This window comes from Oncorhynchus clarkii, chromosome 13 (assembly GCF_045791955.1).
Source record: "Oncorhynchus clarkii lewisi isolate Uvic-CL-2024 chromosome 13, UVic_Ocla_1.0, whole genome shotgun sequence".
Classification (NCBI taxonomy): Eukaryota; Metazoa; Chordata; class Actinopteri; order Salmoniformes; family Salmonidae; genus Oncorhynchus; species Oncorhynchus clarkii.
In genome coordinates this window covers 37,647,731-37,671,669 of record NC_092159.1, presented here as the reverse complement: position 1 = coordinate 37,671,669, position 23,939 = coordinate 37,647,731, and the positions used below count along the sequence as shown (strand labels likewise).

The following is a 23,939-nucleotide window of genomic DNA, read 5'->3' as shown; positions in this document are numbered from 1 at the left end:
ACATCATCAGCCTACAGTTGAAAACTCCATCCGGACTTCAAGAGTGGAGCACGGTGTCGGTGGCCCGGCCCTCAGTGTTCACATTGTACATGTTGGGTGTTGTGTGTGTTTTTGGCTCTCTGTCAGAAAAGTGGATTTTGAGTGACAGATTGGAATGGATCCCACGGAGGGGAGAAAGGAGGGAACAGAGGAGTGAGAGCGTGAACGAGGGACAGAGACGGAACGAAGGATGAATTGGTAGAAGTGAAGCCGGACAACGAGCTGGAGGCTGACAAAAGGAGGAAAGAGAGAGAGAGAGAGAGTCAGGAAGAGAGAGACAAAGAGAGAGAGCGAGAGAGGGAGGGAGGAGAGACAGAGGAGCCAGCCCTCTAGCTGTGACAGTTTGTGTGTTAGGGGGGTTGACAGACACAGTGGCTTTGTGTCCTGCTGAACACCACTGGACAGGACACTGCTGTGCTGAGAGAGGAGAGGCACTGTCAGTTAGTCTGTCAGTCGCTTTGTCAGTCAGTCAGTCAGTCAGACCGTCTGTCTGTCTGTCTGTAGGGAAACCAGACCTCTCTGCTACCACACACACTCCGGCGTACATCTGCTTTCCAGGACTTCTTTGATATCTTCTCAGGGCACAGGACGCCCCACCACGGCCCCCGCCAGCGTGTGTGTGAGCGTGTGTGAGTGTGTGTGCCTTGGAAAGCTCCTTTACGTCCTTGGAGGTCAGGAGTTTGAGACTGGGATATGGGACTAAAAGCAGGTATCTTTGGAGTCGTGCCAGCATCGGGATGAGAGGAACGCAGAGGAGAACAGGGGACTAGACTGAACTGGTTGGAACTATTGGGATTTTTTTCTTCAGGGATGATCTTGGCCCATCTGAAGAGCTACTCAGCCCTCTTGGTTTCTGCTTTCACTGCTTGTTTTATCTCCATGGATTGGTGTTGACAGTAGGACTTGGCCAGAGAGGATGCATGTGTTACTCTGACACCTGCGTCGTTTACTTTAAAATAGAGTGTTTGTGCGATAGTGTCAAGACTTTGCCCCCTTGTGTGTGTGTGTGTGTGTGTGTGTGTGGCCCATGTTGGCATCAGGTCGGCCCGTGTCGGGTAATCTCTGCGCCCCAATGCCCACGGCTATGCCCCCCTACCCTGCTCTGCCAGCTGAGTCAGAGTGGTGCTTCCAGAATCCCGTAGGGGTGGACTGTAGTGCCGCCGAGCCTCGCTGCATCTGGTTGGCAGTGCTGCGTGGTGCCCCCTTGCCCTCACCTTCGCCCCCCACCATGAGGCCAGTCCTGGTCGGCAATGGGCACGGCTGCACCAGCAGGGCCCTGCAACGTTCTCACCAGCCCAGGGTAAGGACTGTGCCCAGTGCCCACCACACCTGTGGGCAGGGAGTCTGTAAAGGTGGAGGTTTGTGGGTCTACCTCAGAATCTCAGTCCATAGCGTTATGTGGAACTGGTGTTTTGCTAATTGCGCAGTGTGTATGCTTGCTTGTGTGTTTGTGTGTCAGCGAGAGAGAACTTCTCCTAATGTGTTTTCTCCATGTCTGTCAAAGGAGGTTGGTGGCACCGTAATTGGGGAAGACGGGCTCGTGGCAACGACTGGAACGGAATGAGTGGTTTCCATGTGTTGGATGCCATTCCGTTCGCTCCGTTCCAGACGTTATTAAGAGCTGTCCTCCCCACAGCAGCCTCCACTGGTGTCTATGGCTGTGTGATGCTGAATGTGAGCGGCAATAATGCGGTAATCATTAAGCATCAGCTATAGTTGTGTTGTCCTCTTCCCCCTGGAGGGGCGGTACTAATTAGTGAGTTGAGGCAGGCGAAGGGGCTTGTTATGTGGCAGTTAGAGGGGGGGGGGGCAATGCGCCCTCCAGGCCTGCAGAATTCAGGGCATCTCTCATCCATGTGCACTCATTTAGTGTGTGTGTGTGTATGTGTGTATGTGTGTGTGTGTGTGTGCGTGTGCGCGTGTGCGTGTGTGTGTTGAAGCGCAGTGTGTGTTTGCTCTCTCTCTCTGTCTCTCTCTCAGACACACAGTTGAGAGATGGCGGCTTGGGGAATGTGGGCAGGCAGGGGAAAGAGCGGCCAGGCTATAGTATATGGACACAGCTGGCGTAAACACACTGTCTGTGTACAGTAATGGCCTCTCGCAATACTGTGGACAGCATCAGTCCTGGAATCTCAGCCATCTCCCTCTGTAATTGTGTTGACCAGGATAGTAACACCAGTAATGTGGACAGCATCAGTCCTGGAATCTCAGCCATCTCCCTCTGTAATTGTGTTGACCAGGATAGTAACACCAGTGCAACAGTATGTGGCTAAGGCCAGTTAAATCCCACAGCGATGATGTCAGTCTAATGTTGCTCTAATGGCCAGGTTGGTGAGGCGCACATCACTCTCAGTATCTCTCTCTGACGGGACGAGACACATTTTGATACAGCCAGTAGCCTGTTAGACTTTACTGTTGCCTGTATGCCACTGAGTGTGGGCCTTTAAGGAGCGTTTGGGTTATTATGGTTAGGATCTGTGGATGGATGCTGAACAAAAATATAAAACGCAGCACGCAACAATTTCAACGATTTCACTGAGCTACAGTTCACTTGGCAGCCAGGCCCAGCCAATCAGAATATGTCCCCCCCCACAAAATGGCTTTATTACAGACATGGGACTAACACTTTACATGTTGCGTTTTATGTTTTTGTTCAGTGTAGACTAAAAGCTCAGGTTAGGCAAACAATAAGAAGATACTTATACAGATAGTTAAGTTGTGCTAGCCTCGGCCTCTCCAGTCTTACCTATTTCCCCCTGGGGTGTAGGTTAGAGACCGTTTTGGGGAGGATGGGGGGGGTGTTACTGGAGATTCATATTCAGCGGAGTTGCTCAAGGAGAAAACCCTGTTTAACTGATGTGACATCAACTGACTTGATCTGACAGAGGGCTCGGACAGGTTCTTGAGCAAACAAACACACACACACACACACACACAGACGGGGGAATTCAGGCGGTTGTGTAAAAGACAGAGACGTTATTCTTGAAGCTGTGCGTCAGGTATGCTGAATGACTGTTTATCCTCTATTGTGACATACTGTTTGTGCTTAAAGAGGCTGTCATGGTGCGGCCGGCCTTTCGTCTGTACCGACATAACAGTCAGACGTTGGCTGTCATGCTAGTTTGAACTAGGATGCATTCCGGCTTGGAGAGGAGCCGGAGGAGAGACAACGATACAGGTGGGAGGGCCTTTGATATACAGTAGATGATGTGGTCGCGTCCCTGGGGTTTTTCCTGACGACCTGATCTGACCAGGAAGAACTATTGACCCTTAAAGTAGCCGTACTTAATCACTTCAGTTTGTGTCCCTTTCTCTTCTCCCGTCCCCCATACACCCATCCGTCCTGCTCTCAGATCAGTGCTACGGAGCGGACAGTGGGTCTCTGGATTAAAAATGTGTCAGCGTTTGTAACCTCTCTGTAAAGCTCCACTTTTCAAACGGGATGCAGCTCTCAGCTGTTTGAAAGACCATTGTTCCCCCAGTGGCACTAGCGCCGGGCGCCAGTGTGTGTTTGTGCATTCCTTTCCTTCACCATCAATTTCAATCATTCTGAACTAATTATATAGCTTAATAATCACTTCATAACTGTGTCATCTTTAGGCTGGTGATGTCGTGGTTCATACGAACATGGCTCACATTAATACCATCATCCCAGAAACCCTAGACCCACTCCAGTTTGCATACCACACCAACAGATCCATAGATGATGCAATCGCTATTGCACTCCACACTGCCCTTTCCCATCTGGACAAAACAAACACCTATGTGAGAATGCTGTTCATTGACTACAGCTCAGCGTTCAACACCATAGTGCCCTCAGAGCTCATCAATAAGCTAAGGACCCTGGGACTAAACACCTCCCTCTGCAACTGAATCCTGGACTTCCTGATGGGCCGCCCCCCAGGTGGTAAGGGTATGTAACAACATATCCGCCACGTTGATCCTGAACACGGGGGCCCCTCAGGGGTGCGTGCCCAGTCCCCTCTTGTACTCCCGGTTCACTCATGACTGCAAGGCCAGGCACGACTCCAAAATCATCATTGAGTTTGCCAATGACACAACGGTGGTAGGCCTGATCACCAACAACGACGAGACAGCCTATAGGGAGGAGGTCAGAGACTTGGCAGTGTGGTGCCAGGACAAGAACCTCTCACTCAATGTGATCAAGACAAAGGAGATGATTGTGGCCTGCAGGAAAAAGAGTATCGAGCACGCCCCCATTCTCATCAATGGGGCTGTAGTGGAGCAGGATGAGAGCTTCAGGTTCCTTGGTGTCCACATCACCAACAAGCTAACATGGTCCAAACACACCAAGACAGTCGTGAAGAGGGCACGACAAAACTTATTCCCCCTCAGGAGACTGAAAAGATTTGCCATGGGCCTTCAGATCCTCAAAGGGTTCTACAGCTGCACCATTGAGAGCATCCTGACTGGTTGCATCACTGCCTGGTATGGCAACTGCTCGGCCTCCGACCACAAGGCACTACACAGGGTAGTGCGAACGGGCCAGTACATCACTGGGGCCAAGCTTCCTGCTATCCAGTCCCTCTATACCAGGCTGTGTCAGAGGAAGACCCTAAAAATTGTCAAAGACTCCAGCCACCCCAGTCATAGACTGTTTTCTCTGCTACCGCACGGCAAGCAGTACCGGAGCACCAAGTCTAGGTCCATGAGGCTCCTAAACAGCTTCTACCCCCAAGCCATAAGACTCCTGAACGTCTAATCAAATGGCTACCCAGACTATCTGCACCCCCCCCCCCCCTCCCCCTCTTTTACACGGCTGCTACTCTCTGTTGTTATCTTCTATGCATAGTCACTTTAATAACTCTACCTACATGTACATATTACCTCAACTAATCGGTGCCCCCGCACTTTGACTCTGTACTGGTTTCCCCTGTATATAACCTTGCTAACCTGTATATAACCTGCTCTTTAATGGCTTGTTACTTTTATTTCTTATTCTTATCCATCTTTTTTTAAACTGCACTGTTGGTTAGGGGCTTGTAAGTAAGCATTTCACTGTAAGGTCTACTACACCTGTTGTATTCGGCGCATGTGACTAATAAAGTTTGATTTGATGTCGTGGAGAGTTGGACACCTGTCTGCTACCCTCCACAATAGAAAACAATGTGGATGTGGTTATATAGACTAATAGGAATGATGGGAAATATTGTGTATGGTTTCCTGGGGGCCCCATGTGGCATTTTAATAGGAGTTTTCATTATGGTGCCTGTAGATGTGATAATTAGCCTAATTAATGGCATGTGGCTGGGCTTCATATTGCCTAATTTGCATATCACGATTAGCCTATTCATGTGAGCTTGTCCTAGATATAACTACTATATAACTACTGCTGTACACACATTTTCTGTTCATATACTGTCCATACTGTCTTTACACACCACTAGATGTATATGCAGTACATTTGTATACATATGTATATATATTTATATTCTTGTCGCTGACATTGCTCATTCTGATATCTTAATTTCTTTATTTTTCTGAATTAATTGTGTATTTCTGTATTATTGCTAGGTGTTACTGCACTGTTGGCGCTAGAAGCACAAGCATTTGCGATAACATCTGCAGATCTGTGTACACGGCCAATACACTTTGATTTTATTTGAGATATCTAGGCATTTCAGAGAACTGCAGAGTGAAATGCCAGTCGTCTGAAATGCCAAATGTTCCCCTTTTGGATTGGCTAGACTGGAGAAAGGTTTCCTCATCTAGAAGGTTGGTGAGAGAGTGGCCATGGAAAGGAGAGTCCAGACTAGACTATCAGGTGTAGCCTAAATACAGTCTGGTTTTACATAAGCTGAGAGACAGATGTAAGTTTAACCAATGTTGTTAGATCTCAAGTCTGGAGTGTAACCTAGAGTCTGGAGTGTAACCTACTGTAGTTAGATGGAGACTAGTGGGGTCGGGGGGGGGGGGGTAGTGGAGAATAGCCAGGCAGTCACAGACGTCCCACACACTCAGGGACAGGCAGGCAGGCTGACAGGCAGTGGGAATCATCTCTGGCCCAGAGCTCCAGTCTCTGTGTGTTTGGGGTAATCACAGGGTTTGGTATTCCGAGCGCCGGGAGGGGCTGTGCGGTTAAAACCAGCGTGCTGGAACCTGTCTTGCACTTGGCCCAGCCTGCTCTCACTCCATTCCTCTCCACTCGCTCCTTCCCTCTCTCTATCATTCTCTTCTTCCCTCGCTCTCCTCACCCCCCTCCTTGCCAGTCCCCGTCAGTATGTGTTTCAACATGTCTCAATCCAACCGCTCCCTCTGTGGAATTCCCTCTGGCTAGTCTCTTTCTTTCTCTCTTCAGATCTTAAGCCTACTCTTTCATTTTCACTCTCCCTTTATTTTCCTCCCTTGTCTTCCCTCCCCCTCACTTTCATGCATCTCTCATTTAAACGTTCTCCCTTGTTATTCTCATGCCTCTCGTCTGTTCATGTGAGAATTTCTTGGGCAATGTGAAACGGTGAGCACACGGTTACATCAGCGGCTATATGGAGAGCTGTGCATCGAGCGGGAAAGAGGAGAGGAGGACAAAGAGAGGATGTGTTGTAAAGGTCACTCCAGCTGGATCATTTGGCAAGAATGTATATGTGGTGATGGTGGAAGGGAGGAGAAGGGAGAGCGGTAGAATGGAAGGAAGAACAGAGGAGAGAGGTACTGTATTGTAGACACAAGGGATATTGAGAGAGAGCTGACCCCCTGTGGTTTTGTATTTCTGGGTGCTCTGTATGCCTGGTTATCCCTCCTCTACGGTACCATATTTCCTGTCCCCAGCTTGCCACTTCCTGTTGTTGAGCGGGCCGGGTGATTGGCCCTGCGAGGTCAGAGTGTGTGGAGGGGGAAGGGGGCACAGGAAGGGAAATACAGTGCCTTCCAAAAGTATTCACCCCCCTTGGCATTTTTCCTATTTTGTTGCATTGCAACCTGTAATTTAAATTGATTTTTATTTGGATTTCATGTAATGGACATACACAAAATAGTCTAAATTGGTGAAGTGAAAGTAAAAAAATAACTTGTTTAAAACAATTCCCCCCCAAAATTAAAAAGTGGTGTGTGCATATGCATTCACACCCTTTGCTATGAAGCCCCTAAATAATATATTGTGCAACCAATTACCTTCAGAAGTCACATAATTAGTTAAATAATGTCCACCTGTGTACAATATAAGTGTCACATGATCTCAGTATATATACACCTGTTCTGAAAGGCCCCAGATTCTGCAACACCACTAAGCAAGGGGCACCACCAAGCAAGCGGCACCATGAAGACCAAGGATCTCTCCAAACAGGTCACGGACAAAGTTGTGGAGAAGTACAGATCGGGATTGGGTTATAAAAAAATATCTGAAACTTTGAACATCTCACAGAGCACCATTTAAATCCATTATTAAAAAATGGAAAGAATATGGCACCACAACAAACCTGCCAAGAGAGGGCTGCCCACCAAACTCACGGACCAGGCAAGGAGGGCATTAATCAGAGAGGCGACAAAGAGACCAAAGATAACCCCGAAGGTGCTGCAAAGCTCCACAGCGGAGATGGGAGTATCTGTCCATAGGACCATTTTAAGCCATACACTCCGCAGAGCTGGGCTTTATGGAAGAGTGGCCAGAAAAAAAGCCATTGCTTTAAGAAAGAAAATAAGAAAACACGTTTGTATGCCTGAAGGCATGTGGGAGACTCCCCAAACATATGGAAGAAGGTTCTCTGGTCAGATGAGATGACAATTTAGCTTTTTGGCCATCAAGGAAAACGCTATGTCTGGTGCAAACCCAACACCTCTCATCACCCCGAGAACAACATCCCCACAGGGAAGCATGGTGGTGGCAGCATCATGCTGTGGATATGTTTTTCAGCGGCAGGGACTGGGAAACTGGTCAGAATTGAAGGAATGATGGATGGCGCTAAATACAGGGAAATTATTGAGGATAACCTGTTTCAGTCTTCAAGAAATTTGAGACTGGGACGGAGGTTCACCTTCCAGCAGGACAATGACTCTAAGCATACTGCTAAAGCAACACTCGAGTGGTTTAAGAGGAAACATTAAATGTCTTGGAATGGCCTAGTCAAAGCCCAGACCTTAATCCAATTGAGAATCTGTGGTATGACTTAAAGATTGTTGTACACCAGCGGAACCCATCCAACTTAAAGGAGCTGGAGCAGTTTTTTTGTTGAAGAATGGGCAAAAATCCCAGTGCCTAGATGTGCCAAGCTTATAGAGACATAACCCAAGAGACTTGCAGTTGTAATTGCTGCAAAAGGTGGTTCTACAAAGTATTAACTTTGGGGGGGGGGACAGTTATGCACGCTCATGTTTTCAGTTTTTTTGTCTTATTTCTTGTTTGTTTCACACAAAACATTTTTTACATCTACAAAGTGGTAGGTATGTTGTATAAATCAAATGATACAACCCCCCCCCCAAAAAAATATATATATATTTTATTCCAGGCAACAAAATAGGAAAAATGCCAAGGGGGTGAATACTTTCGCACGCCACTGTATGGGGTTTGTGTTGGGGGTTAACCCCTTACACACATGGGAACTAAGGGATACATTGAAATGTTTTTACAGAAGAAATATGAAAAGCAGATGTATAACCATGGTAGAAATTAAAAGGGAACAGTTTGGAGATTATGGGAACATTATTAGGCTAAAGGTGAGAGCCGTTCGTCTGACACAAGACTGAATACAAACATTACACTATTGATTTTATGTGCATTTTACATTTAATGTACGTTTTCCCCGCATTTGTTGATAACGAAATCTGATAATACTCTGAATACATTCAGTAACATGATAAGAGTATTCTTAGAGAATGTGGGGTAGGAGCAATACAAGATTACAAGGGTTTGAGTGAGAGGACCAACTGGTGTCTCCAAGTGGCCACACACCACTTCAAAGTGTGCACAGTTCCAAAGTAATTTTAATGCAATTTTTATGACTCAAAGAACAGTCTTCAACTATAAGGTGTTTTTTAAGCTCTCCTAGCTGTGCTGTTGAGGAACTAGAGCAAGTACACTTGTATTTTGTATTTTTTTTTGGAACACAACCCTGCATCCCCACAATCCCACAATTACCGTTGTTTACGCAATCCAAAAACGGTCCATTATAAATCCCAAATGGAAATGTGAAGTGCACATTTGGACTGACGGGTGTTTTGTCTTGCTTGTATGACGCCAAAACGGTATTTATTATAACTTTCAACCTCTCATCTTTCGAAATACATCGGGACCTCTTCATTTACAGCACTTCCCTCACTCAGACGACAACAACATTTGCAAAAGTTGCCCAATTAGCGGGAGAGACTTCATCACGTGGCGCACGTAGCTCAGAACGTCTGTCAGTCAAAACCCTTAAAGGGATGTGAAGTGGAGACCCTGGGATCTGATGTCATGTACAGCTTGTTACGGTACAGCCACTGCATTCCAATATAGGCGCTTATCAGTGTCCAAATCTGCCATTTTCAACCCGTATACTGGTACGAGTATAAAGTGCTAGCACACACACACACACACACACACACACACCCTCAGAGTGGAGAGTCAGGAGGAGAGACACCGGTACAATTAAGTAACTGTAATTCCATAGAGAAGAGTCAATAGGTATTTTGACCAAACTTTCTAATCTACATTTAGGAAGGCTGTGTCTCCCTCCCATCCCTGTTTGGTCAAGTGGTTGTGTTTGAAATGTGGGTTGTGGCAGCAGCATCAAAGTGTTAGTTCTCGCGTGTATCTGTCATGTTTGGTATTTGCCTTCTTTGGGGAAAATGAGTGGAAATCTACTCTGAATCACCCTGACCCTTTCACAGCACTCTGGTGCACTATGACCTGACCAAGGTCAAACCTGATTGGTTACAGGCATTCCTTAATTGTCTAGAGTTCCGTCCTGAGCATTCCTGAGTGTGCTAGGAATGTAACCCCCCCCCCCCTCCCCCCCTGCTCCACACCGTCTAGACTTGGGCTCTTCCTGACAGCGGTCATAACCCCCCAGGACCCCCTAGTGGTTTATGGGACATTGTTGTGGTGCTGGGTGCCATGTGGGGACTGCCTGGCCCTATGGGCCAGCCGTGCTCACCTCTCCCCTACTAGCATTAAAACCTATGGACACACACACACACACACACACACACACACACTCATTGTCCGCCAGTCTCCCAGGACAAAAACAGACACATTCCTAAAAACCCTTAAAAACCCTTCCGGCGCCGACAGAGATGGCCGCCTCGCTTTGCGTTCCTAGGAAACTATGCAGTTTTTTGTTTTTTTACGTGTTATTTCTTACATTAGTACCCCAGGTCATCTTAGGTTTCATTACATACAGTCGAGAAGAACTACTGAATATAAGATCAGCATCAACTCACCATCAGTACGACCAAGAATATGTTTTTCGCGACGCGGATCCTGTGTTCTGCCTTACAAACAGGACAACGGAGTGGATCCTATGCAGCGACCCAAAAAAACGACTCCGAAAGAGAGGGAAACGAGGCGGTCTTCTGGTCAGACTCCGGAGACGGGCACAGCGCGCACCACTCCCTAGCATTCTTCTTGCCAATGTCCAGTCTCTTGACAACAAGGTTGATGAAATCCGAGCAAGGGTAGCATTCCAGAGGGACATCAGAGACTGTAACGTTCTTTGCTTCACGGAAACGTGGCTTACTGGAGAGACGCAATCCGAAGCGGTGCAGCCAACAGGTTTCTCCACGCATCGCGCAGACAGGAAAAAACATCTTTCTGGTAAAAAGAGGGGCGGGGGCGTATGCCTTATGACTAACGTGACATGGTGCGATGAAAGAAACATACAGGAACTCAAATCCTTCTGTTCACCTGATTTAGAATTCCTCACAATCAAATGTAGACCGCATTATCTACCAAGAGAATTCTCTTCGATTATAATCACAGCCGTATATATCCCCCCCCAAGCAGACACATCGATGGCTCTGAACGAACTTTATTTAACTCTCTGCAAACTGGAAACAATTTATCCGGAGGCTGCATTCATTGTAGCTGGGGATTTTAACAAGGCTAATCTGAAAACAAGACTCCCCAAATTTTATCAGCATATCGATTGCGCAACCAGGGGAGGAAAGACCTTGGACCATTGTTACTCTAACTTCCGCGACGCATATAAGGCCCTGCCCCGCCCCCCTTTCGGAAAAGCTGACCACGACTCCATTTTGTTGATCCCTGCCTACAGACAGAAACTAAAACAAGAGGCTCCCACGCTGAGGTCTGTCCAACGCTGGTCCGACCAAGCTGACTCCACACTCCAAGACTGCTTCCATCACGTGGACTGGGAGATGTTTCGTATTGCGTCAGATAACAACATTGACGAATACGCTGATTCGGTGTGCGAGTTCATTAGAACGTGCGTTGAAGATGTCGTTCCCATAGCAACGATTAAAACATTCCCTAACCAGAAACCGTGGATTGATGGCAGCATTCGTGTGAAACTGAAAGCGCGAACCACTGCTTTTAATCAGGGCAAGGTGTCTGGTAACATGACCGAATACAAACAGTGCAGCTATTCCCTCCGCAAGGCTATCAAACAAGCTAAGCGCCAGTACAGAGACAAAGTAGAATCTCAATTCAACGGCTCAGACACAAGAGGCATGTGGCAGGGTCTACAGTCAATCACGGACTACAGGAAGAAACCCAGCCCAGTCACGGACCAGGATGTCTTGCTCCCAGGCAGACTAAATAACTTTTTTGCCCGCTTTGAGGACAATACAGTGCCACTGACACGGCCTGCAACGAAAACATGCGGTCTCTCCTTCACTGCAGCCGAGGTGAGTAAGACATTTAAACGTGTTAACCCTCGCAAGGCTGCAGGCCCAGATGGCATCCCCAGCCGCGCCCTCAGAGCATGCGCAGACCAGCTGGCCGGTGTGTTTACGGACATATTCAATCAATCCCTATACCAGTCTGCTGTTCCCACATGCTTCAAGAGGGCCACCATTGTTCCTGTTCCCAAGAAAGCTAAGGTAACTGAGCTAAATGACTACCGCCCCGTAGCACTCACATCCGTCATCATGAAGTGCTTTGAGAGACTAGTCAAGGACCATATCACCTCCACCCTACCTGACACCCTAGACCCACTCCAATTTGCTTACCGCCCAAATAGGTCCACAGACGATGCAATCTCAACCACACTGCACACTGCCCTAACCCATCTGGACAAGAGGAATACCTATGTGAGAATGCTGTTCATCGACTACAGCTCGGCATTCAACACCATAGTACCCTCCAAGCTCGTCATCAAGCTCGAGACCCTGGGTCTCGACCCCGCCCTGTGCAACTGGGTACTGGACTTCCTGACGGGCCGCCCCCAGGTGGTGAGGGTAGGCAACAACATCTCCTCCCCGCTGATCCTCAACACTGGGGCCCCACAAGGTTGCGTTCTGAGCCCTCTCCTGTACTCCCTGTTCACCCACGACTGCGTGGCCACGCACGCCTCCAACTCAATCATCAAGTTTGCGGACGACACAACAGTGGTAGGCTTGATTACCAACAACGATGAGACGGCCTACAGGGAGGAGGTGAGGGCCCTCGGAGTGTGGTGTCAGGAAAACAACCTCACACTCAACGTCAACAAAACTAAGGAGATGATTGTGGACTTCAGGAAACAGCAGAGGGAACACCCCCCTATCCACATCGATGGAACAGTAGTGGAGAGGGTAGCAAGTTTTAAGTTCCTCGGCATACACATCACAGACAAACTGAATTGGTCCACTCACACAGACAGCATCGTGAAGAAGGCGCAGCAGCGCCTCTTCAACCTCAGGAGGCTGAAGAAATTCGGCTTGTCACCAAAAGCACTCACAAACTTCTACAGATGCACAATCGAGAGCATCCTGGCGGGCTGTATCACCGCCTGGTATGGCAACTGCACCGCCCTCAACCGTAAGGCTCTCCAGAGGGTAGTGAGGTCTGCACAACGCATCACCGGGGGCAAACTACCTGCCCTCCAGGACACCTACACCACCCGATGCCACAGGAAGGCCATAAAGATCATCAAGGACATCAACCACCCGAGCCACTGCCTGTTCACCCCGCTATCATCCAGAAGGCGAGGTCAGTACAGGTGCATCAAAGCTGGGACCGAGAGACTGAAAAACAGCTTCTATCTCAAGGCCATCAGACTGTTAAACAGCCACCACTAACACTGAGTGGCTGCTGCCAACACACTGACACTGACTCAACTCCAGCCACTTTAATAATGGGAATTGATGGGAAATGATGTAAATATATCACTAGCCACTTTAAACAATGCTACCTTATATAAATGTTACTTACCCTACATTATTCATCTCATACGCATACGTATATACTGTACTCTATATCATCGACGGTATCCTTATGTAATACATGTATCACTAGCCACTTTATACTATACTATGCCACTTTGTTTACATACTCATCTCATTTGTACATACTGTACCCGATACCATCTACTGTATCTTGCCTATGCTGCTCTGTACCATCACTCATTCATATATCCTTATGTACATATTCTTTATCCCCTTACACTGTGTACAAGACAGTAGTTTTGGAATTGTTAGTTAGATTACTTGTTATTACTGCATTGTCGGAACTAGAAGCACAAGCATTTCGCTACACTCGCATTAACATCTGCTAACCATGTGTATGTGACAAATAAAATTTGATTTGATTTGATTTGATTTGATTCCTGCCTGCAGGGGAAGACTCTAATGAAGTAACCAGCAGCCCATTAAATGGTGATGTCACTCTGGGGTTTCTCTTGTTGTTATGGCTCCAAGGATAGCATGGATCTGTGCCAGTTCCATAAAGTTCTGAAACTTTTTCCTGGGAATACTTGGTGGAAGGAGGAACTGGTTAAATACTAATGGAGTGTTGACCGTTGGAGGGGTGACATAAGTGATTGTTTTGGGGATATTAGCTGAGTCTCACATGTTTTTATTCTCTCTCTGTTTAACAGGCAAAGGGGTGGAGAGATGGGCTCTCCTCGGCAGGCGACAACCCTCGGCCTGCGATGGGGGCGCTAGGAGAGGGCGTCGGCGTTGGCTGGCAAGGCCCCCGGACGCTACTACTCCAGAAGAACTCACAGGGCTTCGGCTTCACGCTGCGCCACTTCATCGTCTACCCACCAGAGTCTGCCCTGCACACCAGCCTCAAGGTACCACAACTGGACACAACAACATGGGGCTTTAAAAAGAGTAATCCACTCAAATCTGCAAATTCCTATGATTTACATTGTTAAATAACGCTAATATCTAATCGCAACATATGTTGTGAGGAAAAATGTATAACAAATTAGGAGGCAAAAAAATCATACTTGTCGAAATCTGCAGAGATCAAGTCGCCTACAAAACCCATAATGCAATGCTCTCTCCAGAAAGGCTGGCTGGCTAGCTAGGCAGCTAGCTAGAAAAATTGCTACACACCATAATACCAAAGTCAATATCAGCATGTAAAGTTAGTTACAGTAGCTAGTTGTAAAATCCCAGAAACAAACTGCACTATCAATTTTGGCATTTTATTAGGATTCCCATTATCTGTTGCGAAAGCAGCAGCTATTCTTCCTGGGGTCCACACAAAACATGAAACATGACATAATACAGAACATTAATAGACAAGAACAGCTCAAGGACAGAACTACATCCATTTAAACATGGGGCATACGTAGTCTACATATCAGTACATACACACAAACTATCTAGGTCAAATAGGGGAGAGGCGTTGTGCCGTGAGGTGTTGCTTTATTTAGGAGTTACAATATCACCGTGTTCGATCTGGTAGAGATCGCTTTTCTAGCTGAAAGCTGTGCGAGTCTGGCTGCTATGGCAACTCGCAGGGAGACTAGAGGAGAAAACAGGTTTGTGCCATGGTAGTTGAAGGAAGAAAAATATATTAAAGAGACGTTATGAAAGGTTCTCCTCTCCAGTGATGAGAACCGTATCTTGATGAAGTATCACGTCACATTTCATCTCTAGGGTGGATTATCCCTTTAAGACTGAGCCAATCAGATCACAGGGCAGCTAGGCGGAGTCAATCAGATCACTGGAGCTGTAAGGGGGCAGTAAGACGGGACCAATCAGATCACAGGGCAAGAAGGTCGTAGGTCGATCCGAACGTAGGAGCAGTAAGGTCAAGAGAATCAGGACACAACATAGCTAATTAAATGCAGGGACTGAACAAGCATTGCCAATTAAAGTGTCGGGGTAGACTCATGTGAGTTAATCAGATTAGGGACATAGACAGATGGATACCATAAGAAGAACGCTGTCATTAGAGTAGAGATGGATAAACAAGCGAAGGACAGAAGGGGATGCAACTCCGGTCATACACAACCTCCATACTCCTTCCTGTATGACCGATTTAAGGAGAGAGAGAGAGTGCCATTGGCAGCCTGTTTTACCGTCTGTGGACAGACAAAGCTACCACTGCCCGTGTGCCTTTTGGCTCACGTTTTTCTTTTTCCAAAAGGAGGGCACTGCTGTAAGAAACGGTACAGGGACAGCAATCGTGTTTTACTGAAATATATGTTCTGTCTGAACTATACAGCCATTCAGCATCATAGATAACAATCTCCTCAGAAAAATAATCTCCCCGGTGGGTGTTTTTGTTTTGTTCTCTGAGGTGTGGGGGAAGACAGAGCTACAGATGTGAAATAGAGGGACGGGGGAGGGGGGACAGGGGGGACAGGGTTACAGCCAGCCGAAACAAGGGCCCTATTATGATGAACCCCCTCCCCCCTTCAGCCCCCAGCCCAGCAGCTGCAGTAAGGACAGGACACAGTGGGTGCGTTCCAAAAAAATGGGACCCTATTCCCTATATAGTGTACTACTTTAGACCACAGCCCAATGGGCCCTGGTTAAAAGTAGTGCACTATAAAGGAATATGGTGCCATTTGAGAGACACCCAGTGTCAATAGGCTCTGTTGTCCTGGCCTGCCTGGTACCACTCTCACATTACCCCCAGTCTGGACCGACAGTACCATGCCCTCTACCAGGACCACCACGGACAATGGGCCCACTGCTGCCTGCCCTGTCCTGTCCCCAGGGTCACATGCTGCTGTGAGGGGCAGCGAGTGGCACAGAGAAACCAGCCCTCTGTCCCTACCCATCTGAAGGGGCCTCAGGGGTGACTGCCCCTCATTAGGGCCCCATCAAAGACCTGTATGATGTGACTCCCTTCATCATGGACACATGCCTGATGATTGTCCTAACGGACATAGCAGTGCATGCATGACAGCTGTCCCTAACCCGACATCTATATCCACAGGGAGAGAGATAATCTGAGAGAGATGGAGAGATGAGGATAGTACACCTCCATCTCTCGGTCCTCAGCCCCACCCCAGGCCCGCGTGTGTCCAGACAGGGGTGGTCAGCTCAGCTGGGGAGCGTCCCTGGCTCCTGGCTCTATTCTGGAGCGGCAGCCCTCCTTTCTCTGGCCATAAACCCACACTATTGTCTGTGGAGTCAGGAATGAGCCCACTCAGCTCTGCCTAAAGCCAGGCAAGAGCCAGTCAGTCCACCCTGCCCCTCACACACCCCAAACTGTCCACTCAGCTCAGTGTGTGTGTGTGTGTGTGTGTGCTTGCGTGTGCGCGCCTACATCAGTCTGTCACCCTATCAAACAGCACCTATGATAGACAGACTGTGTGCTCAGTGCTGCCCTCGTCTGTCTGACGCAGACAACTACACGTGTTTGGCTCTGTGTATGACATCACCACCTGCAGACAGTCAAACCCGTCGAGTGTCTCTGCTGTGTGTGTGCTGAACGTTAGGTGCTCATAAACCAGAACAGGTCTGTTTGTCTGAGTGACCTGGCTGGGATACCAGTGAAGTCACTCCTCACATGCTAATCAGCTTGTAAAAGAAGAGCTACATGGTTGAACTGCCATTTGTTTTGCGAAGAGACAGACACTGCATGAGCGAGAGTTTAGGGGACTCTGAGCGTTTGGCAGCTTCCATTCACACTAAAAACCGCACGTGCACACCAGAGGAGGCTGTTGGGAGGAGCTAGAGGAGGATATGTTAGACTCTGTTGCATTTATTCCATTCCAGCCGTTACAATGAGCCCATCCTCCTATAGCTCCCCCCACCAGCCTCCTCTGGTGTGCACGTGCGGTTGTTAGTGTGAATGGAAGCTGTCAAACGCTCAGAGTGTCCCCTGAGCTCTTGTTCATGCACAGTGTCTGTGGTGCACACAGATACACTTCTGTTGTACACTAGTTTAAGGTGTCATGGCTGTTTCCTCACCCAACTCCACCCTTCCTAATATCCGTGTCATTCTGGTTTCCTGGAAAGAGGTGGACGTTCTGTGAACAGGTGTTTAGGTTGCCATGGCACTTTGTTCCCTAGGCAACATTGTCTGTATGGGCCTGGATATCAGTGTTGATGTGGTTTTTCATTGTCTTCACAGGACGAGGAGAACGGGAATGGGAAGGGTAAGTCACCTCCCTCCGTCTACACCATCACCACTAGACTCTGGTCTCTCAATGACGTCACCGCCACTCGAGCCACATGGACCTGTGAATAGAGTTGTCCTTTTATTGAGTCTCAGTTGGACTATTGGCGGTATTTATGTTCACGTCATATTGATGTGCATCGTATATTCCCACTAGACTCACACTGGTTGAATCAACATTGTGTCCAACGTCATTTAAAAGAGACTCGGTTGAACCAACATTGAATAGACGATGAATTGACGTCTTTGCCCAGTGGGCAATGATTTATTCAATAGTTATCACCAGTTCCTATTTAATCAATTGAAGAATGAAGTGACAGTAACATACTGCATGTTCCATGTAGGGAGAAGTAGATTGGAGCCAATGGACACCATATTTGTCAAGAATGTGAGAGAGCGAGGTCCCGCTCACCAGGGTGGCTTGTGTACAGGTAAGGAAAATGTCTGTCTGAAAGAGAACGAGAGGGACGGGAGATTGAGTGTGTGCGGGAACTGTCTGATTTGCAATGGAATGAACCCTAAGAGCATCAGACATGATCACACATAGATGATGAGAGGGAGCGGGAGTCAGGTGCTGACAACGATTCAACAAGGATACTAACCAGACCATGTTCAGCAAAAACACACACACATTAAAGTTGCATTATTGTCTTAGGAAATTAGTAATGATACTGATGAGAACAGAATGACACAGACTGACAAATACCCAGCAAACGATTTCCTGTTGTGTCTTGCAGGCTAAGCTGGGCAGCATTCCTCTCCCTGCAGCCCAGCCAAGCTAAACCATTACTCCTATATGAATATATACGCATAGTCTCAAACACACACACACACGCACTTGCACCACCAAAACACATCCACACACTAACACATGACGAATGACTCGTCCCTTCTCCTGCCAAACACACAAACGGATACCAGCATTTTGCCTCAGGCTTATGATCCGGTATGTCAACACACGACAAACCCCTAGGTGACACCTTGTCCTTCCCGACTTCACAGCACCTACTGCAAGCACATAGTTTTATATTTCCCTACACAAATCCCCAGTGCCTACCAAACTCCCCTCTCAGCCATCCCCTACCCATCCCCCAGCAGGAAGTCTGGGTCTGGGGTCTCCCTGACCTTCCCTCCCCTGACCTGACCCACCAGGATATCCCTCTGCTGGTGTCCTGTGTCTGGGGGGGGGGGGGGGGGGGTCAGTGATGAGGGTGGAGCGGTTGCTCCCTTTTTCTTTTGTAATTGAGAGTGTATCACTGAATATCTGTGCAGTGTTTGGTCCTACTGTGATTTAAATATGTATGTATGTGTGTTGCAGGGGATCGGCTGGTGAAGGTGAATGGAGAGAGTGTCCTGGGGAAAACTTACTCCCAGGTGATCGCCCTCATACAGAACAGGTAAGAGCCACTGTACTGTGTACTGTAAGAGCCACTGTGTGTGTGTGTGTGTGTGTGTGTGTGTGTGTGTGTGTGTGTGTGTGTGTGTGTGTGTGTACCCACAGTGTGTAAAAAGCATTCGGAAAGTATTCAGACCCCTTGACTTTTTCCACATTTTTGTTACGTTAGTCTTATTCTAAAATGGATGAAATTGTTTTTTTCCCCCCTCATCAATCTACACACAATAGCCCATAATGACCCCAAAAAAAGGGTTTTTAGAAATGTGTTCAATCTATGTCAATCAGTATAGATAAAGGGGAGGAGACAGATTAAATAATGATTTTTAAGACTTGAGACCATTTGAGACATGGATTGTGTATGTGTGCTATTCAGAGGGTGAATAAAAAATACAATGAAATATAACATTTACATAAGTATTCAGACCTTTTACTCAGTATTTTGTTGAAGCACCTTTGGCAGCGATTACAGCGTGGAGTCTTCTTGGTTATGACGCTACAAGCTTGGCACACCTGTATTTGGGGAGTTTCTCCCATTCTTCTCTGCAGATCCTCTCAAGCGCTGTCAAGTTCAATGGGGAGCATCACTGCACAGCTATTTTCAGGTCTCTCCAGCAATTTTCAAGTCCAGGCTCTGGCTGGGCCACTCAAGGACATTCAGAGACTTGCCCCGAAGCCACTCCTGCGTTGTCTTGGCTGTGTGCTTAGGGTTGTTGTCCTGTTGGAAGGTGAACCTTTGCCCCAGTCTGAGGTCCTGAGCTCTCTGGAGCAGGTTTTCATTAAGGATATCTCTGTACTTTGCTCCTTTCATCTTTCCCTCGATCCTGACTAGTGTCCCAGTCCCTGCAGCTGAAAAACATCCCTACAGCATGATGCTGCCAACACCATGCTTCACCATAGGGATGGCGCCAGGTTTCCTCCAGACGTGATGCTTGGCATTCAGGCCAAATAGTTCAATCTTGGTTCATCAGAGCAGAGAATCTTGTTTTCCATGGTCTGAGAGTCCTTTAGGTGCCTTTTGGCAAACTCCAAGCGGGCTGTCATGTGCCTTTTACTGAGGAGTGTCTTCCGTCTGGCCACTCTACCATAAAGGCCTCATTGGTAGAGTGCTGCAGAGATTTGATTTGGATCTCTTTTAGTCCTAATTTGGAGTAATCTTCCAAGAGTCCTTAAACATTAAAATACAATGTATAATACAAGCACATTTTCACATATAACACACTGTTACAAACAGACATAATACTCTAACATATATATTGATTATTCATCTACCATAGTCCTCCAGCACAACTTTCCTATGTATTATATTGAAATGGTTTTAAAGTGTTGTTTAAATGTATATATTGAAAGGTTTCTGGTTTGCTCAGTTAAATGATTACATTTATTTATTGCTCTAAATCAAAAAGTTATTTAGCCGATTTCTCTTTTCTGTCTGGATAACACAATCTATGGACAATCTGTTCCTAGTATTTACTGAATGTCTGTCTCTTACCAACTGAATACCGTTATGAATAGAGTTTGGCTGTTTTAAATGGTGTATATTATGGAATGAAATAAGCATGTTTTTTTCAATTATCTTGTTGATTGACGACCAACCAAGAGCATTGCGCATGACTACAACAGAAGAACCATATCTCCACCTTAAAACAATCCTTGCTGCTTTGTTCTGTGCAATCGGCAGCATCCTAATTTCACTTGCTGATGCATTTCCCCGGACCACAGAACAGTAGTTCAACTGACTCTCAAATTAATGTTTGTGTTATTTGCTTAAGAATCTTTCCTGGTAAATATTTAGCTGTCCTTCTGATCATGCATGCTGTTTTGATTATTTTTTAACATAGATTAGTTATTTGAGACGACCATGATAAGCAGTTGTCTAGCTGCACTCCTAGTAGTTTGGTTTCTGACACTTCCTCAATTTATACTCCCTCATACTTAATTGTATCCCATGCTGTGTTGGCCTTTTCCTAGTGGAACAGACCAACATAACTTTGGTTTTCTTGGTGTTTAAAACAAGTTTGTTCCAGCAAACCCACTCCCTGATATTCTCCAAATCTCCTTGTAAAGCTTGCTGTACCTGTTGAACCAATTGTCTTGCTGTATAAATTGTAGTATCATCTGCAAATATAGTAGCTTGAGTTTCAGATAAGGCACAAGGAAGGTTGTTGGTATGTATTAAATAAAGAAGTGGCCCAAGGCAGCTGCCCTGCAGTACTCCAGAGTTTAAAGCATGAGGGGAAGAAAATGAACCATTGATATAGGTGGACTGTTTCTTGTCAGTTAGATATGACTGTACCCAATTCAATGCTACCTTCTTAAAACCATAATGCATTCATTTTGTCCAAATTATTGAATGATCCACTAAATCAAATGCTGCACTAAAATCTAAAAATAGTACACCCACAAACCTGCCATTATCCATAGCATTGAGCCACTGGTCAGTCATGTCAACCAATGCAGTGGTAGTGGAATGGTTTTTGCGATAAGCATGGTGATTGGATGTAATCAGATTATTCTTTTCCATGTACTCCCATATTTGTCTACTCACAATACCCTCCAATATCTTACTGAGTGAAGGGAGGTTACTAATTGGTCGACTATTGGCAGGGGTAATGGGTTCTTTGCTGTCTTTCGGAATAGGACACAGTTTAGCATGCTTTCATACATTTGCCAACATCCCCTTTTCCAGTGATCAATTAAATATGTATTTCAGTGGAGCTGCAATCTGGTGAGCAGCATAGCAATCTGGGGAGCAGCATAGCGAAGTAAAAAATTGTCCATAAGACCATAACCTGTAGATTTACCATCGGGTAATGACTTCAATAGGTTTAACACCACCTCTACTGACACCATTTGTAGACTAAAAGAGCAGGTCTTGTTGCTCATAATATGATCATCAATCCATTGGACAATAGCTTGTTTGGAAGAATGTGTGTTTACATTATTGCTCAGTAAATGAATTGTCTTTGTAAAAAAAATCTGCAAAATGATTGGCAATGTCAGCTGTTTTGTTATTGTTCTTCCGTCAACCTCCACACTAGATGGGCATGAGGAGATAGATGTACCTAAGTAAGCCCTTAACTGTATTCCATACCTTTTTAAAATCATTTTTACAATCAATAATAGCATTGCTGTAAAATAACGTTTTTTTCTTAGATTCAATTTAACTGCATAATTACGTAATGTTCTATAATTCTGTTCATCAATTTCTAGTTCAGATTTGGCTGCTAAGGCTTTTGCCATATTTCTTTGAGAAAAAAAACTCACCCAGTTGATCATCAATCCATGGAGATGGACGAGCCCCAACAGTACTCTTTCTTACTGGTGCATGATGGTCCATTACCTCAGTGAGCAAATCAGCGTGATTTAAATCATCCTCTAGATGAATCAGCTCCCAGGGTACAGCAGCCAAATCATTTAGAAATAGCTCATGATTAAATGTTTTAAAAATTTGGAGGTTTCTTTGGAACCTTGGTGTTCATGGTTATGGTCACAATATTATGGTCTGTCCAGCCCACTGGCATTGATCTGGCTTTTAAGCATTGCAATGGTATATTACATAAAATCAGATCAATGCATGTGTCTGAACGATGACCCAACTTAGTTGATGATCTAGTAGTATCATTAACCATTTGTTTCAAACCACAGTTCTCGGCATATCTCATCAATTTAGTTCTATTCGAATGATTAAGATCCTTGAAATTTATATTAAAATCACCCAAGATAAATACATCTCTGTTGCTATCTGTGGCCTGGTCAAACCCAGTGCATAAGTCATCCAGATAGGACACCTTAAAGCTAGGAGGTTTATACACACATCCTACAAATATGGCTGCCTGGTGAGGCAGATGTACTTGAGCCCATAGTGCCTCTATTTGACATACATTAAGATCATCCCTCCTCTTAAAGGGTATATGATTCTGAATTTACAGTGCTACACCCCTACCATTCCTATTCCTGTCCCTTCTCAGTAGACTATATCCTTGAATGTTCATTTGCAGATGCATCTAAATGCGTTTTGGTCAAAGCCAAAATATGAATATTATTTATGTTGACCAAGTTAAAAACCTTCTTATGGCTGAAATCCCGTTAACGGGATCGATATGACAACAGCCAGTGAAAGTGCAGTGCGCCAAATTCAAAACAACAAAAATCTCATAATTACAATTCCTCAAACATACAAGTAGCGTATACCGTTTTAAAGATAGAATTCTTGTTAATCCAGCCATAGTGTCTGATTTCAAAAAAGGCTTTACAGCAAAAGCACCCCAAACGATTGTTAGGTTAAGTATTTTTGTTAGGTTGTTAGGTGTTAAGCACCACCAAGCCACAAATAAACACAGCCATTTTTCCAGCCAAAGATAGGAGTCACAAAAAGCACAAATAGAGATAATATTAATCACTAACCTTTGATGAGCTTCATCAGATGACACTCATAGGACTTCATGTTAAACCATACATGTATGTTTTGTTTGATAAAGTTCATATTTATATAAAAAAATCTATGTTTACATTGGCGCGTTACATTCAGTAGTTCCAAAAACATCTAGTGATTTTGCATAGCCACATCAATTTACAGAAATACTCATCATAAATGATGATGACAATACAAGTGTTAAACATGGAATTATAGCTATACTTCTCCTTAATGCAACCGCTGTGTCAGATTTCAAAAAGGCTTTACGGAAAAAGCAAACCATGCAATAATCGGAGAACGGCGCTCAGAAAACAAATACATTTATCCGCCATGTTGGAGTCAACAGAAATCAGAAATAACATTATAAATATTCACTTACCTTTGAATATCTTCATCAGAATGCACTCCCAGGAATCCTAGGTCCACAATGAATGTTTGATTTGCTCGATAATGTCCATCATTTATGTCCAAATAGCTACTTTTCTTAGGGCATTTAGTACACAAATCCAAACGTGTGCAGGTCCAGCAGAACGTCGGACGAAATGTTCAAAAAGTTATACTACAGGTCGTAGAAATATTTCAAACTAAGTATAGAATCAATCTTTAGGATGTTTTTATCATAAATCTTC

At 45.8% G+C, this 23,939-nt stretch overlaps 1 protein-coding gene across 8 annotated transcripts in view; it reads left to right on the top strand.

The window, feature by feature from the left end:
- Positions 1-23,939, top strand: part of LOC139364633 (rho GTPase-activating protein 23-like) — a 99,153-nt gene that overhangs the window by 47,506 nt on the left and 27,708 nt on the right. For 6 of the 8 annotated variants that reach the window (XM_071101549.1, XM_071101540.1, XM_071101543.1 and 3 more), the window contains exons 1-5: positions 1,048-1,339; positions 14,007-14,204; positions 17,456-17,480; positions 17,845-17,931; positions 18,819-18,897. In XM_071101549.1, the coding sequence (XP_070957650.1) occupies positions 1,067-1,339; positions 14,007-14,204; positions 17,456-17,480; positions 17,845-17,931; positions 18,819-18,897 (662 nt within the window). In that variant the 5' untranslated portion in view covers positions 1,048-1,066. Of the gene's footprint in view, positions 1-1,047; positions 1,340-14,006; positions 14,205-17,455; positions 17,481-17,844; positions 17,932-18,818; positions 18,898-23,939 lie in introns of those variants that run through there. The other 2 variants (XM_071101544.1, XM_071101545.1) reach the window with 1 other exon arrangement.